The sequence below is a fragment of the Ixodes scapularis genome, unplaced genomic scaffold, assembly GCF_016920785.2.
Source record: "Ixodes scapularis isolate PalLabHiFi unplaced genomic scaffold, ASM1692078v2 PGA_scaffold0__279_contigs__length_252992795, whole genome shotgun sequence".
In the NCBI taxonomy this organism is placed as follows: Eukaryota; Metazoa; Arthropoda; class Arachnida; order Ixodida; family Ixodidae; genus Ixodes; species Ixodes scapularis.
The window spans coordinates 102,400,239-102,414,581 of record NW_024609835.1 but is presented as its reverse complement, the minus strand read 5'-3'; the positions used below and the strand labels follow the sequence as shown (position 1 = coordinate 102,414,581).

The following is a 14,343-nucleotide window of genomic DNA, read 5'->3' as shown; positions in this document are numbered from 1 at the left end:
GCCTTCGCGAAGAATGTTACGGACGAATACATATTCAAAATAAAATCGGTTTTTATAGAATTGAGTGAAATTATCACGAGGAATTTTAGTATTTGTTTCATCACCGTCAGTATTTACGGGCTCGGAACGTGTAACCTTTATATTAGAAGGACGTCATGTGACTAAAACTGGGAAGTAGCGACGACCTTTCTAGCGACTAGACATTTTACATTGACGTTCACTTGTAAAGCTTCTTAAAAAATTTAACCTTTATTTGTAAATAATTATAATAGACATGGCAACACAACGGTGTCTTACGAACAACCTTTTATCATGGATTGTCACAACTCTGGACCCGAATCATTTGCTATAATGTATTAAACGTCATTCTTCTTACTTGTTTAAGGATTTGTGTATTTATAAGCAGCCCTGGGGGGTATATTAAGTGTTTAGATTCCTTTTGTGTTTTTTATGTATTTGCGTTCTTGAAGTCTGAAAATATATCTCCAACCAAAAATTGAAAGGCAACCCGACGTTTCAAAACCAACACGGTTTCTTCTTCAGGGGTGACTGAAGGCACGCAGACACAGCTGCAGCTCCCAACCTCTTCGTCTTCAAAAAAACCACACTGGGAAGGTTTATGCCAAGACCGAAAGACCGTCGGCCAAAGGAAAAAGCACAGGGCGTGGTTTACACCATTCCTTGCGCAGAGTGCCCCCCAACCTACATCGGCGAGACGAAGAACTTTCCCGAGCGTATCCGCCAACACAAGAACGACGTGCGGAAGTTTGACAGTGAGCGCAGCGCCATCGGCGAACATTGCGATACCCTAGACCATCGCATTGACTTCGCGAATGCGCACGTAGTGGACAGAGAGCCCAATTTTCGAAGAAGACTTTTCTTGGAATCGTGGCAAATCCAACACACGCCAGGAAACCTAAACAGGTCGCTGGGCGCTCTTCTCTCTGTATACGTGCATAGCCTCCGTGACCTAACGGAAAAGCTGAAGAGACGACCATCTTCATAACAAACAAGTTATTTTAAAATTTTTTCAATTTTCTAACTTCCCCTTTTAAATTTTTTCTATTCTCTTTTCTAATTTTTTTTTTGTCTTTTTTTTATTTTTTCGAAGACGAAGAGGTTGGGAGCTGCTGCTGTTCCCGCGTGCCTTCAGTCACCCCTGAAGAAGAAACCGTGTTGGTTTTGAAACGTCGGGCTGCCTTTTTATTTTTGGTTGGAGATACATTTTCAGACTTTAACTCTCACCCAACCAGGCAGGTATCTGTCGAATATGTTTACTTTCAAGTATTTGCATTCTTGTATTGTATAAATCTTAAACACCCCTGCAGTTCACGGGCTCTTAAGATGCAAATAGATGAAATGAATGTCTTCGAATTCTTTTTGTTAAAGTTCGATTTGCAAGGACATATCTTGAATTAAGATGTATCAGGTCTATCTTTTTTATCTTAAAATATCTTGACATTGAAATACGGTGTGAATGTTGTCCTAACAAGTCACCACATCATTATGAATTTACCCCAGATTAAAAATAAATTAAACCGCAACTCAAACAAAAGAAAGAATTCTTCGCGTCTACTTTACACTTCCTTGCGTAAATTAAATTAAAGGTAAAAGTAATAAAACAAAGGCAGAACTAACTACGAAGCGAGATACGATAATTTAGGCTATTGCTCTTCCTATTTAGTATATATTTCGAAGTAAAACCAATGATTTTTCTTTACTCTAGCCATAAACAAGCAAAAACGGTAAAAGGTTTGCAAATAATTGATTTCCGCCATAGCACGACTTTCTCGTGAGATGTGCTCCACGCGTTCACTCTACGTGGCTGTACTCTAAGTCATTTTAAAATATTTCCGTCAAGCCAACCAAGCCGGCCATTTGGGTAACATTTCAGTCGGTACGGTTTTATGTCTCGTGGGAATATGAATGAAGCTCCGTGTTTGGAATCGTGACCGGAATAAGAAAGCACCAGATTGAGACCCTAGCGACAACAGAGTGCATTTGCCAGCCGTATATTTCGGAGAAGGAAATTTTATTATTTGGCCTGCAAGGAGAGAAAGACAGCTACGTTTTTCACAGTTTCACTGAGAAAGCTGATTTACGTTGACGTATTTTCATTAGCATGCAGTGGACATCGCACATTGGTCCGCATTCTGAATTTGCTGGCTATTCATGGTTTTGTCCAAAATTACGAAATAAGTATTCCAAGTTTGAATGTCTTAGAAAAAAAGTACTTCGACACTTAGGAAAAAAGCAGGTTATTTAAATTTTCCTGCTTTGTTTCTGGGTGTATTTACAGATTCTCTGTATTAATATAATCTTACAAACAGACCGTTAGATGCGGGCTCAAGCTTTAGAAGCAGGTGTGCTCAAATGCTCGAATCCAGGCCTGCGCCTAATTTTCCGGTGGCCCAGCACGGTTAATAAACCGTCAAACCAAGATTTCTGTTGTACGTGAAAATGTCCACAGGGGATAGCAATTAATCCTCAGTACTACAGTGTGTTGTGTATGGTGCGAATCATTCCTCGCACGTACGTGAGCCCCGAAAATTGACTGGCGCGTACCAAGGCAAATGTTAAATATTGTATACTAGGAAGGGCTGCATAAATTTCAAGTGGTTTCGTTTTCTATTTTTAATTTTGCGTCAGGATAGCACCAAGGTCATAACACTGCTAAAGTGAAGTGCGTTCGTCAAGACGGGCTATGACGTTAAGCTTTAGGGTCTTGTCAGAAAGGAGGCAGCAGCGTATTCCGGAATTACTTTACTCGTAGTGCTCACTGTACTGTGAATAATCTTGGCAGCTTCGCGCGTTTAAATGCCTTTACAATTCTACTTAATATAAAACTATTTCTTTCTGTTGAATGGGACACGCAGTGTAACCTTCGCACAATTCATTGATCGCGCTATCATTTGCAAAAAAAGAAGTAAGATTTGTTTACTTGCGTTTTTGCCATTGAAAATCTGGCCAATCCTATTGAGATATAGTAGCGAGCAGAACATAAAAAATGAACTAGTTGTGTAAGTTGTAATCTGTAAGAAAAAACAAAAAGCCTTGCAGTGAACACTTTTAGTGGCAGTTTTCTCGGAAGGTTCGACGCTCTTTTACAGCCGTGTTGCTTGCGACTTCGGCATTTCAGAAGCTAATAGGTTCGGCAATATTACACTGCTTCCCGCTGATGTAAGCTTCCACCTTTAGGTTCAATTTAATGAATCGAACATCCTTTGACGCGTATGTATAGAAAAATGCAAGGAAAACGCTGACATTCAAATTTCTCAATGCCCCCCACTATATATCTTACGCCGCCTGAATTAACGCTGATATACTTTCTGAACAAGTAGTAAAACGAATTGAGAAAATAAAATGCCATAATTGATGGCATAATATTTATAATTTTATACATTAATACGGTATATTCGTATTGAAACATGACAACGCATGTTTGCCTTATCGCATTTGTGTTTATATACATTATTATGTAACAAAAAGATACGATATTTAACTTGCCACATTTTTATGCAATGCTTCATTTATTGTCTCCATTTGGAAACCGTTTTGCTCTCATTTGAGACGACCCGGAGCATTCAAAATCAAGAAATTGCAAGCCCAAAGGTTCCGCACGTGACACGTTTTTATTACTCTCAGTAATGTTGACTTCCGCTGGTATATTTCGAGCAATCCAAGTGCGCTCTGCGAACGCGCCCTTAGGGAGGGAGACTCCAGCTCGCACATGTATTCAAGAAGATACCATAAAACGAAATTTCTGAAAAACCGCTCCATGTTCCCCACCGAGTTTCCCGTAGTACTAAATTTGCGATGCTGAAACGCTTTGTTAAATACCATAACATATCTTCAGATATTCCCATGCCCTCCTCACTTAGCAAATCTCGCGGAAATTTATGCTTTCGCTTCACAAAATAATGAACTCTTTATAAACCGATTAATACACTAATTTTGTGGTCAGTGAGCAGTATTCAAAATAGAGAAATTGAAGTAATGGGACGTAAATGGAACAAGAAAATCTTTCTCTTATCCTGTAATCGCCCGTTTTGCGCCTTTCTGATAGTTCTACTTATACCAGCCCCTGCCCGGTTGGAAGTTTTAGATCCTTTATTCAAGAATCTAAAATTCTAATTAAAATAGTGCCAAATACGGAAAAGTTTTCATGCAAGTAACGTCAACAGATTAACCAATTACCGAGTGCTTTATTTGCTTTTTATAAAGATCTCCTAGCAATGTTGGCAATCCTTGACAAGCTTTTTCTTTTTTGCGCTATCCCGAAGTGTTAAGATTTAGATCCATATACTACAAATGCGCATTGTTTTCTCACGAAGTGAGCAGAATACTCGCGAGTAAAAAGCCCTCTTTTCCGAGGGTCCTGCCGAACAAAGCTCGCGTTGCTGCTTTTTTTTTTTTTTTTTTCAACGGCGTTTTCCATTTTCTATCGCAGTGCCTCCGGGCGACCCGGTTATCCTCGACGAGGACGGAAGAAGATTGGAAGGACTCGTGGGACGCTTCAACGAAGGGGACGACCTTCAGCTCATTTGCGAAGTGGAAGGAGGTAGGTTGGGGTATTGTGTTGTGTATACAACTGCGAACTCGAGTACACGGTGCCCTGTTTCTGAGGAAAGGTCACAGGACACGCAGTTTTCCGTGGTTTAATGTGCATGATTAGAATCCCACGAACACTGACTAACAGTGTATTTTGACGAAGATAATACTTATAAACTGTTTGCATATTGTTGTTTTTTGCTTGTTTGTGGTCAAGTGTTCGCGCACACTTCCTGAAACTTGAAGACTGCACGTGGTCTATTTTGCCATCACTCTTAGTGTTTGTGCCGATGTGAACTTGAATGGGCACGTGCACACTATTAATAAACCTTAATGTTACTTCACATCTACACGGGTCTTTAGTACTTCCTAATATGTTAAATAATTGTAAGGAATCGGCAAACGTGGATAAAAATGCTTACAAAAACCCATTACAACTCTACTCTTCTCCGCTGAGCGTAAAACATGTGCCATCAATTTCCTGCAACACCGACGTTTCCAACATTTTTGAAAAAGAATGCCGTACAAAAATATTCAGAGCCATTGCTTACGAAATGGGCGCATGGAATAGACAAATGGCGAGAATAAGTTTAATTTACATCGCGCAATTTTCCTCGATCTTGAGAATATGTGATACGGCATTTCGGAAGAAGGCTTTTCTTTGTTATTATTATTTGCAGGTAAGCCTCGCCCCGTGGTAACCTGGTGGCGAGACAAGCGCCTCGTGGACGACAACTTCACGGTCGTCGCCGGCGGAAGCACAGCACGTAACCGACTAAAAATCCGCGAACTGAAGAGGTCCGACTTTCTTACGGTGCTCACGTGTCAAGCAGCCAACAACAACGTCACCGTCGCTGTGTCACGCTCCATCACTCTCGACATGAATCGTGAGAGAAACTTTTTGGCATTAATTAGCAGATACAAGGCCTGTTTATACATTGACCACAGGGCTAACTCAGAGCAATAGAGGAATCACTGACTCTGTGCTATATTTGCGATCTTTCAACTCTGCGATGCTTCTTACCTCACATTTTCTTGCATTCAAACATAATGCAATTCTAACTGAACGTTAAGGGAGCGCTGAATTGTGTTATTTCAACGCTGAGAGATGCACATCAGAGCTGGATTGCACACTGCAAATATCAGCCTACATTGTGGCCCCAAATAAATCCTCTACGTTGTGTCACGCACATAGCGACTATGTCGATTGTAGAAGCAATTCTGGCGATACCTCGAGTGTGACGAGTACCGAAGCACGATCCTAGACTCCCGTGAGCAATAGTATAATTCCAAAACATTTACTAAACACGTTTATAAAGTTTCTATATATATTACTCATACCAAGTAAGCGCCAACCTGCTGACACGAATGAAGCACCAAGGCAGCACCTTGATGATTCATAGTGGCACCTCTACTGGTGGCTTCTCACATAGCTACAAAATTTCGCGCCTACCAAAAATATTCTCGTTGTGTGTCAAAATATGCTGGTTTCGGTGCGTATACAACTCGCCTGCATAAAAGGACAAACCAGGCAGTTGGCAAAAAACGCACTTTACGGTTTCAGCCCCGGCCGCCGAATCCCGAGCGCCAGACGCCTCACGCGCCTCACGCGACACCCATCGCTGTCACTTGTTTCTTTTTTTTTTTTGTTTTTTTTGTTTTCTTTCTGGTGCCACAACAGTTAAACAATATTCCCAAGAGAAGCGCGTTGATGTATACGTATGCTGAGTGCAAGTTCGTCTGCTTCTTGCGCAGGGGCTGCATGCAGTGACGTCAGAACGCCAAGCTTTGATTGGCTCTGGTTGGAAGGATAGGGGGTAGACCTCAATGCCAGCTGCCTTAAGGTCAACCCACTATCTTTCAATCAAAGCCAATCAGAGCTCGGTGTTCTGACGTCACCGCATGAAGCAGATGAACTTGCGCCCCGCATAGCTGTTTAGAGTCTCATATTACGTGTACTCTTCGTCCGACATCAGCTTACCATTAGTCTATTGTCCCTGATAGCTTAAGAAACCCTCGGTGTGTCAGGTCCCGAGCGCCATATCATCGAATCAGAAAGCAAGGTGCGTGGATATAATAGGCCACGGCCTGGGTTATTTACAGCTATCAGTTAGGATAGTAGTAATTGGCGATGGAACACAACTCAAGCACAACACGCATTGCACAAGGCGCAGGCAGACCCATGCACCGGTCTTAAAGAAATTATTACCACAGTCCTTGTGTAATATTTCATTGAGTATTCAGCAGAAGATTTGGGGACAGCGCACAGCCAAGAACGAAATAAAATTAACGTAAACGATCTAACTTATTTTTATCAATTAGAATCGGGAAAAGACATGAGCTCGTATCATAATTTTCGAATCCTCGATGGCGTAAGGCATATAGTCACGCAATCTCTGACGTTTGCTGGTCTGCAGTGCAACGATCAGAATGTTATAGCAAAAAGATTCGCCGAGACGAGACCTAATAAATCTCATTTTTCAGCGTAGGTGGAAAAAATCAATCTTCTCTGCGTACAACCTTACTGCAGGATCTTGTTCCGCACAAAAAAAATACATCAAATAGGAATAAACTTTGTGCGCATCAAATACCTTTTCTTCTAAATGCTTCGGGCATATTTATTAACAAATCCAGGCTTCCGGCTAGCGTTTCCGCATTACATTCTCTGTAAGGCGTGCTATAAACCATAAATAAAATGTTTCTCGTGCAGGAATATTCATGAACAATAACATTATACGGCAGCTAAGAACCAAAAGCGATTGTTTCTTGTTTCAGTTATACCTCTGGATGTGGCCATTCAACCGCCGAAGCGACCACTGTCAGCAGACCAGGAAGTAGAGTTGGTCTGCTCGTCAAGTGGCTCTCGACCGCCAGCTCTGCTCACCTGGTGGAAAAGCGGAGAGCAACTGGTTTCTTCCAAGGAGCACCAGGTGCAAGAGGGTGTCAGCACAAGCTCCAGTGTCCTTCGTTTCACACCCAGGGTCAAAGACAACGGCCTGGTGCTCTCGTGTCGAGCAGAAAATCAGTTTATTCCTGGCAGTGCCATTGAAGAGGGCTGGAAGCTGGATGTGTTCTGTAAGATATTGTTTGATTCGTCTAACTTCAAACATTTTACACTACTCTTTCTTCTAAATTGGTGTTTTTTATTATTATGAAAAAAGACATCGACACATTATCAATTTATTTCAGATTTGAAATAGTCGATATATCCGCTCTAGCCAGACCTAATGAGATTATTTGGTGTATGCTCACTAATATATTTAAAACCACACTTAACGTTTTGTAAGCAATCGTTCTAAAGTACGACGCAAAATCCTATGGGTAAGGAGTACGAGATAGTTAATTTTACTGTAAATTTGCCAATAGTTCCTTGAAAAAAAAAATTTACACCTAATTTTTAGAAAATTATGCATGTTATGAAAGTTAAAATTTTGATGTTTTAAATAAAATTTTTAAAACTAATTTGCAAAAAGAATATAAATATATAGTCGGCATCACATATTAATAGATATATAGCAAGAAACGTAAAAAAAAATAAGGTGAACACAGAATATTACCGATCGTAAGACACGGGTATAAAAATGTAAGATACAGAAATAATGTGAAGAGAATTAACTGCTATACCTTGCTCAACGCTTTATCTTACCATGCTTGCAATGCAATTTCATGGTTTGAAAGCGTAAGGAATATACAATTTTATCACGTGAAATAAAATATAGCTCGTATCTCAATATTATAGAGAGATACTCTGACCAATAAAGGTGCCCTATACATAGTCGCGACGCATAAGCAAGCACGCATGTGTATATTTGTGTTCTTGTTGGCAGACAAGCCCCGTGTTGAGTTACAGCTTGGCCAGAATCTCAAGGAGCATGATATTCGAGAAGGAAGAGATGTGTACCTGGAGTGCCTCGTGGATGCAAGTCCTCCTGCTACGGAGGTCACCTGGTTCTTTGAGGACCACGAAGTGACCACCAACATGACTACTGGTGTGATCATCAGCAACCAGTCGCTCGTGCTCCAGAAAGTGCGCCGCACCAGAAGAGGACGCTACACCTGCTCAGCTGTGAACCGCGAAGGGCACGGAGTCAGCAACATATTTCTTCTCAGAATCAAATGTAAGAAAATATACCATTCCGTCGGCGTAGAATGGCATTTTACTTGACGAGCTACTTCCGCCTTTAGTTCCTTTCTTCTTCATACGGCACCTGCTAAGGGATTAATTTATTTTTAGGCCGGTGAGTCTCTTCTGACACTGCAATATATAGTGCATATATACGTACATATATATGTATATATATATAATTAAACGAACATACGCAAACTAATTAACCACAGATCAATTAACCACCTGATCTGAAAGAAAAGTCCCGCTCCAGTGCAAGCCTTCTACTATCATTTACACTTCGGCATACCCCTAGCCAAAGCACCACGGAAGGCTGCGAAATTGCATTGGAGACGGAGATATGCTGCAGATGTTATGTTGAAATACACTATTGGTTTGTATACATTTTAAGCGTAGTACGGCGGTATATAAAAAATTAACAACTTGAACTCCTACGTAAAAGCCCTCCGTAGAGGTACCTATGCTAATGAATATTGTATTTTGTCCTCCATCAATATGCAACTAAGGTCTTATAAAAAAAGGGACATCGAGACTAAAACGGATTTTTTTTTTATGCAAAAATCTTTTAAGGAACATTCTTCAACTACGCCTCAAGGCAGCACTCGCTGGTACAAAAAGTGGATATTTTACAGAAATTTAATATGACATTTACACTTGTGGATGTTTTGGAAGCGTTGAAATCAGGTCAAAATATAACTTGTAAAGCGAAGCCAAGGAAATAGTATGAATATAGTTAGCTTCGTAGAATTATTTATTTTGTTCAATAATAACTGAACAATTAAATCGGCCTCATTCATAGAGGAGTAAAAGTTCAAACAAAGGTATATTTTACTGTGTTTGTTTTCTTCGTGAAAGTATAAAAATGGTATAATATATATATATATATATATATGAAAGTGACTGGGCAACAGTGAACACACACGCGCGCGAAAGCTGGTGCTAGACATTAAAATCACGGGCAGACAACATAGCTCCCAGTTCGATTTGAGCGCTAAGCAACGGACACGGGAAACGAAACAGTTCTCTTATTGCCCCCGAAACAGTAGGTGCGCAAGGCTCTTTTTGTCCAACCGTCCATCTCGCAAGCCATAGTACAGTTAGCCACGATTAGTACAATGCTCATGCACAATTCTAAACTTTTTCAAGGGCGCATTCATAGTGAAAAATTAAATATGAACGTGTTGAATATACATATGTGAACTTATATGTATATAGACCAGCTCATTTTTAAAAACAAACTGGAGCGCACCTAGCGGACGCCACCGGCGCCGTGCACTCGCGACGGAGTGTGGACAGAAAGCTCGCCGTCACCCATAGAGTGACTATAGGAATGCGATGTTTTCGGCGTCGGTGTGAGGCCCCGTGCTCTTTTTCGCTTTGGAATTGTTGATTTTATACGTCCTTCTAGCAATGCCTGTCTACTTTAGAGGCCTCGGCGAAATTAACGAGAATCGTTAGACCCCAACATTTTGCATGAATAATATGACATATGGCGATTCATTCCTCGTGGACGTCACAGAATGGACGTTAAAGGTTCTGTTATACTCCGTCGTCGAGTGTACCAAACGCGGCGTAGCCCAGCGTACACAGATGCTGATTGGTAGCAGAACTCAAGCTGCTGCTTGCTGGCCAATCAAAGGCGCGTTCTGCGCTACGCTGCGCTACGCTGCGCTACGCTGCGCTCGGTACGCTCGACGTCGTAATAAAACAGATCCGTAAAACCAGATTCGGATGATGAGATTCTGCTCGCTATTTTCAGTCATGACGTCACTGGGGCTGCAGAAGAGTGAATTGTAGCTGAGATGGTCGACGTCGAAACTGAAAATATGGAGCAGAATCAAGCCAACTTAATCAGGCATAACAAGTCGATGATGGCCGCTGGTAACAATTACAAACATCTCCTTGTATCTACTGTTTACACAGAGCTTATTTACCTCAGCCAACCTTTAAAACTTAAAAGTATTTTTAGGCCTGCAATTACTTTTTATTGCAATCCCCGGGTCAAACTTTGGTCTACAGACAACTGTCGTTTGAACGAGCAGACGACAGTTCGAACGATCAGGCCGCCGTTTGAACTTGAAGATGCACTGAACGCAGTCCGCAGGTGGTCCGTAAACTTGGCGGTTTTTCCGTCTTCACGTTAGAACAAAAAATTGCGGTCGCTTAGCTCGGCTATGCCAGGATATACGTACCGTGAGCTTATGCGCACAAAATGAGAGGGGCTATCAAGCAGCTCCGGTGCAGCGTCAGACTTGGCTACTGCGCAACGGAGGCACACAGCTGGGCACGCGGCGGCGACAGTGCGTCTGCCGCGGCTATGACGTCACTCCTCTGGAATGCGAAGACCGGCGAGGCGCGCGCGGTGGCAACGGAGCCCGCGGTGGCGGCGGCTCCGACACGCCAGCTCTCTGCCGTCTGACGTCACTGCTCCTTGCGCTTGCGCAGACTGGCGAGGCGCGCGCTGTGGTGGCGGAGCCCGCGGCGACGGCGGCTCCGCCCCGCCAGCTGTGCGCCATGTGACGTCACTGCTCCTCGCGCTTGCGCAGCACGGAGCACGGCTCATTATGTGAGCCACGCGAAACTGGTCAACCTCGGCCAGTGTAGCTCACGCTACAAAACGAATGAATCTGAAGACCACAACCACCCGTCAATTCAACCCCAAGTGCTTCCCGCACAAGTAATGGTGGTCCAACAGCGTCTGATTTTCCCTTTCCACGGCCCCTATTTAGGTTCTCGGACAAACCTAGGAGGCAGAAAACATAAAAAACTGACCTTCAAACCTTTATCAACTTTTTAGAGCGCAGCTCTTAGGGGCCCGTTCCCGGCTTGAGCAGCGTCGGCGTCGGCGTAACCAAGGTCACCCCAAGGTCATCCCAAGGTCACATGGCCCCCAAGGTCACCCCAAGGTGACGTGACCCCCAGAGGTCACGTGACCCCTCCCACAGGGTCACGTGACCCCCAGGGTCACGTGACACCCAAAGTCACGTGACCCCCCCCCCCCCCCGAGGTCACGTGACTCCCCCCCCCCCCGCCGAGGTCACGTGACCTCCCAGATGACGTCATCGTCACTGATGACGTCACTGGCATCCGCATCGTCATCGTCACTGATGACGTCATCAGTGACGTCACTGATGACCTCACCGGCATCCGCATCGTCATCGTCATCATTACTGATGACGTCATCAGTTACGTCACTGATGACGTCACCGGCATCCGCATCGTCATCATCACGGATTACGTCATCAGTGACGTCACTGATGACGTCACCGACATCCGCATCGTCATCGTCATCATCGCTGATGACGTCATTGGAGTCCGCATCGTCATCGTCACTGATGACGTCATCAGTGACGTCACTGATGACCTCACCGGCATCCGCATTGTCATCGTCATCATCACTGATGACGTAATCAGTGACGTCACTGATGACGTCACGGGCATCCGCATCGTCATCGTCATCATCACGGATGACGTCATCACTGACGTCACTGATGACATCATCGGCATCGTCACGTGACCCCCAAGATCACGTGACCCCCCTTCAGGTCACTCCACCCCCCCAGTACCCTTCCCTCTTCCTCCTCAAGAGCTGCGCTCTAATTCGGTGTTACAGGGGAGTTGTAAACGGCTTTCACTTTTTCGTACAGGCCCGGTTGCGGCGTTTTGGCGAGAAGGCCGGTTTTTGTCTGGGTTCTTGCAAAACAGCAGAGGAATGCACGTCCCGCGTGGTGATTTTCGCCCACAGTCATAAACCGGAAGTGCGCCCAACGCGCCTCCAGCGCGCCGTTACGTAACATAGCTGATTCCGTGTATACCGTATACAGTATAATCGTTTGCTAGTACGGCCCTCTGGGCGTCGCATCTTGCTGCTGGTGTGGGTAGATCGTCTGATAGTCGAGCATTGCTAAGGCGTCAGCCTCAGTAATTGGTCTACGCCAATTACCAATTACTGAGGCGTCACGGCCTTAGTAATTGGTCTACCCACACCATCAGCAAGATGGCGCCGACCAGAGACCGTCCTTGCAAACGTCTGTCAGAAGATGTTCAAGATTCTATAATAACATATATATGCCTGATACTATATGAATACCGAAGTTGGGATATATTTATGGACAAATAAATTCAGCTAACTTGTGCCAAAACCGCAAAAAGCCGTTTCACGCTACGCATGCTGAGTCATGGCAGTACTTTTCACAGTTTTGTTGAGCAAGTCAATATAGTTTTACGACGTGCCAAACTGATTAATAACCCAGATTACACAGCTGCTTTTAAATATTAACTTTTGCACCGATCTTCCACTTTGAAGTTCGCAGTGTGTGCTGAGAAGCATCCGATCGAGTTGTTTCCAGAAAGGTTGCCTTCATGCGTCAATCTTTTTTACAATAAAAAAAAATGTAGCGCAATGTTTAAAAAATATATATTATAGTGACTACTTGCTAGCGATATGCGAGGTTAGTGCCTTTAGCTACCTAATATTTTTTCATCTCCCGTGTTTTCTTTATAGCCCAAAAAATGTGACACAAAGTGGCTCCTTGATAAGATCACCATAATGTTATGCTTCTTAACACGCTGTACAACTTATGCGTGGAAAAGATTTTTGAACTAAATAATATTTTAATAAAAATTCATATAACCATTTTTTTTTATTTATTAACCAGTTCGGGTCACCGCAAAAATATCTCGACCTGCTTTATAGGACTGTGAGCAATACAGTGTAGGTTACAAACGCGTATCCTTCACCAGATTTTTTTTTTTTTTTCATTTAGGTCTCGACACAAGTTGGCATACGCTTTTATGTTTTTAAATGCGGACAGACATGTGACTTTCTTCAATGTCAAACTTTCTTCTTCTCCTTTTTGCCTCCGCCATCCAGTCGCTCCGGTTTGCAAGCCTGGCCAAAAACGCCTGTACGGAGTGTCTCGGCTAGAGTCTGTCTCGGTCCGCTGCGAGCTGGAGGCCGACCCGGCAGACGTCACTTTCCACTGGCGCTTCAACAGCTCGTCGAGCGGGAAGCGACTCACCCTGGCAAGCTACAGCAACGCCCTAACGCACAGCACCGCCGTGTACTCTCCGAACGGGGAAGATGACTTCGGCTTCCTGCTCTGCTGGGGAAGCAACGAAGTTGGAAAGCAGCTTAGGCCTTGCAACTTCACTGTCGTCCCAGCGGGTGGGTACTCTCCGACCTTCGGCCCATTAAGCTATTGGGACTCACAAACGACCCTGCACTAGCTGGTGATGGCGTGGAAGTTGCACTAGACGGAGAGTACAAATTACCTTGTGAAACACACAAAATTACATTAATGTGTACATTATGTATGCAAAACAAAACAACAGCAACAACACATGTCATATAATAACTTGTATATACCTGATATATTAATTATATTGTTTAGAAAAGTTGAAATATGTGTATTAAAAAAAAGTTCAATTTTTTTTTTCATTGGGGTAGTTTACCGAGAGCACTATTTATCTTGAGGTTATATTAGTGAAAAACGGTTAAAGTGCAGGCGAGCCGGTGTGTCTGTAATATTTCTAGGTACAACTTTTTGTTTGTCCTAAAATACATTTATGTTATCATAAAAAAAGTTGCGTAAATTGATAACATGCATAATTTACGGACTAATTTAACATGCACCGGTATGGGACGAACCACTGTTTGCAAACAA

At 43.2% G+C, this 14,343-nt stretch overlaps 1 protein-coding gene across 1 annotated transcript in view; it reads left to right on the top strand.

Annotated features, from left to right (window-relative positions):
- The window catches only part of LOC8032308 (hemicentin-1), a 186,061-nt gene that overhangs the window by 135,853 nt on the left and 35,865 nt on the right, over nucleotides 1-14,343 (top strand). The window contains exons 3-7 of the mRNA XM_042289246.1: nucleotides 4,451-4,561; nucleotides 5,232-5,438; nucleotides 7,327-7,626; nucleotides 8,379-8,669; nucleotides 13,551-13,844. Coding sequence (XP_042145180.1) covers nucleotides 4,451-4,561; nucleotides 5,232-5,438; nucleotides 7,327-7,626; nucleotides 8,379-8,669; nucleotides 13,551-13,844 — 1,203 coding nt within the window. The remainder of the gene's footprint in view (nucleotides 1-4,450; nucleotides 4,562-5,231; nucleotides 5,439-7,326; nucleotides 7,627-8,378; nucleotides 8,670-13,550; nucleotides 13,845-14,343) is intronic.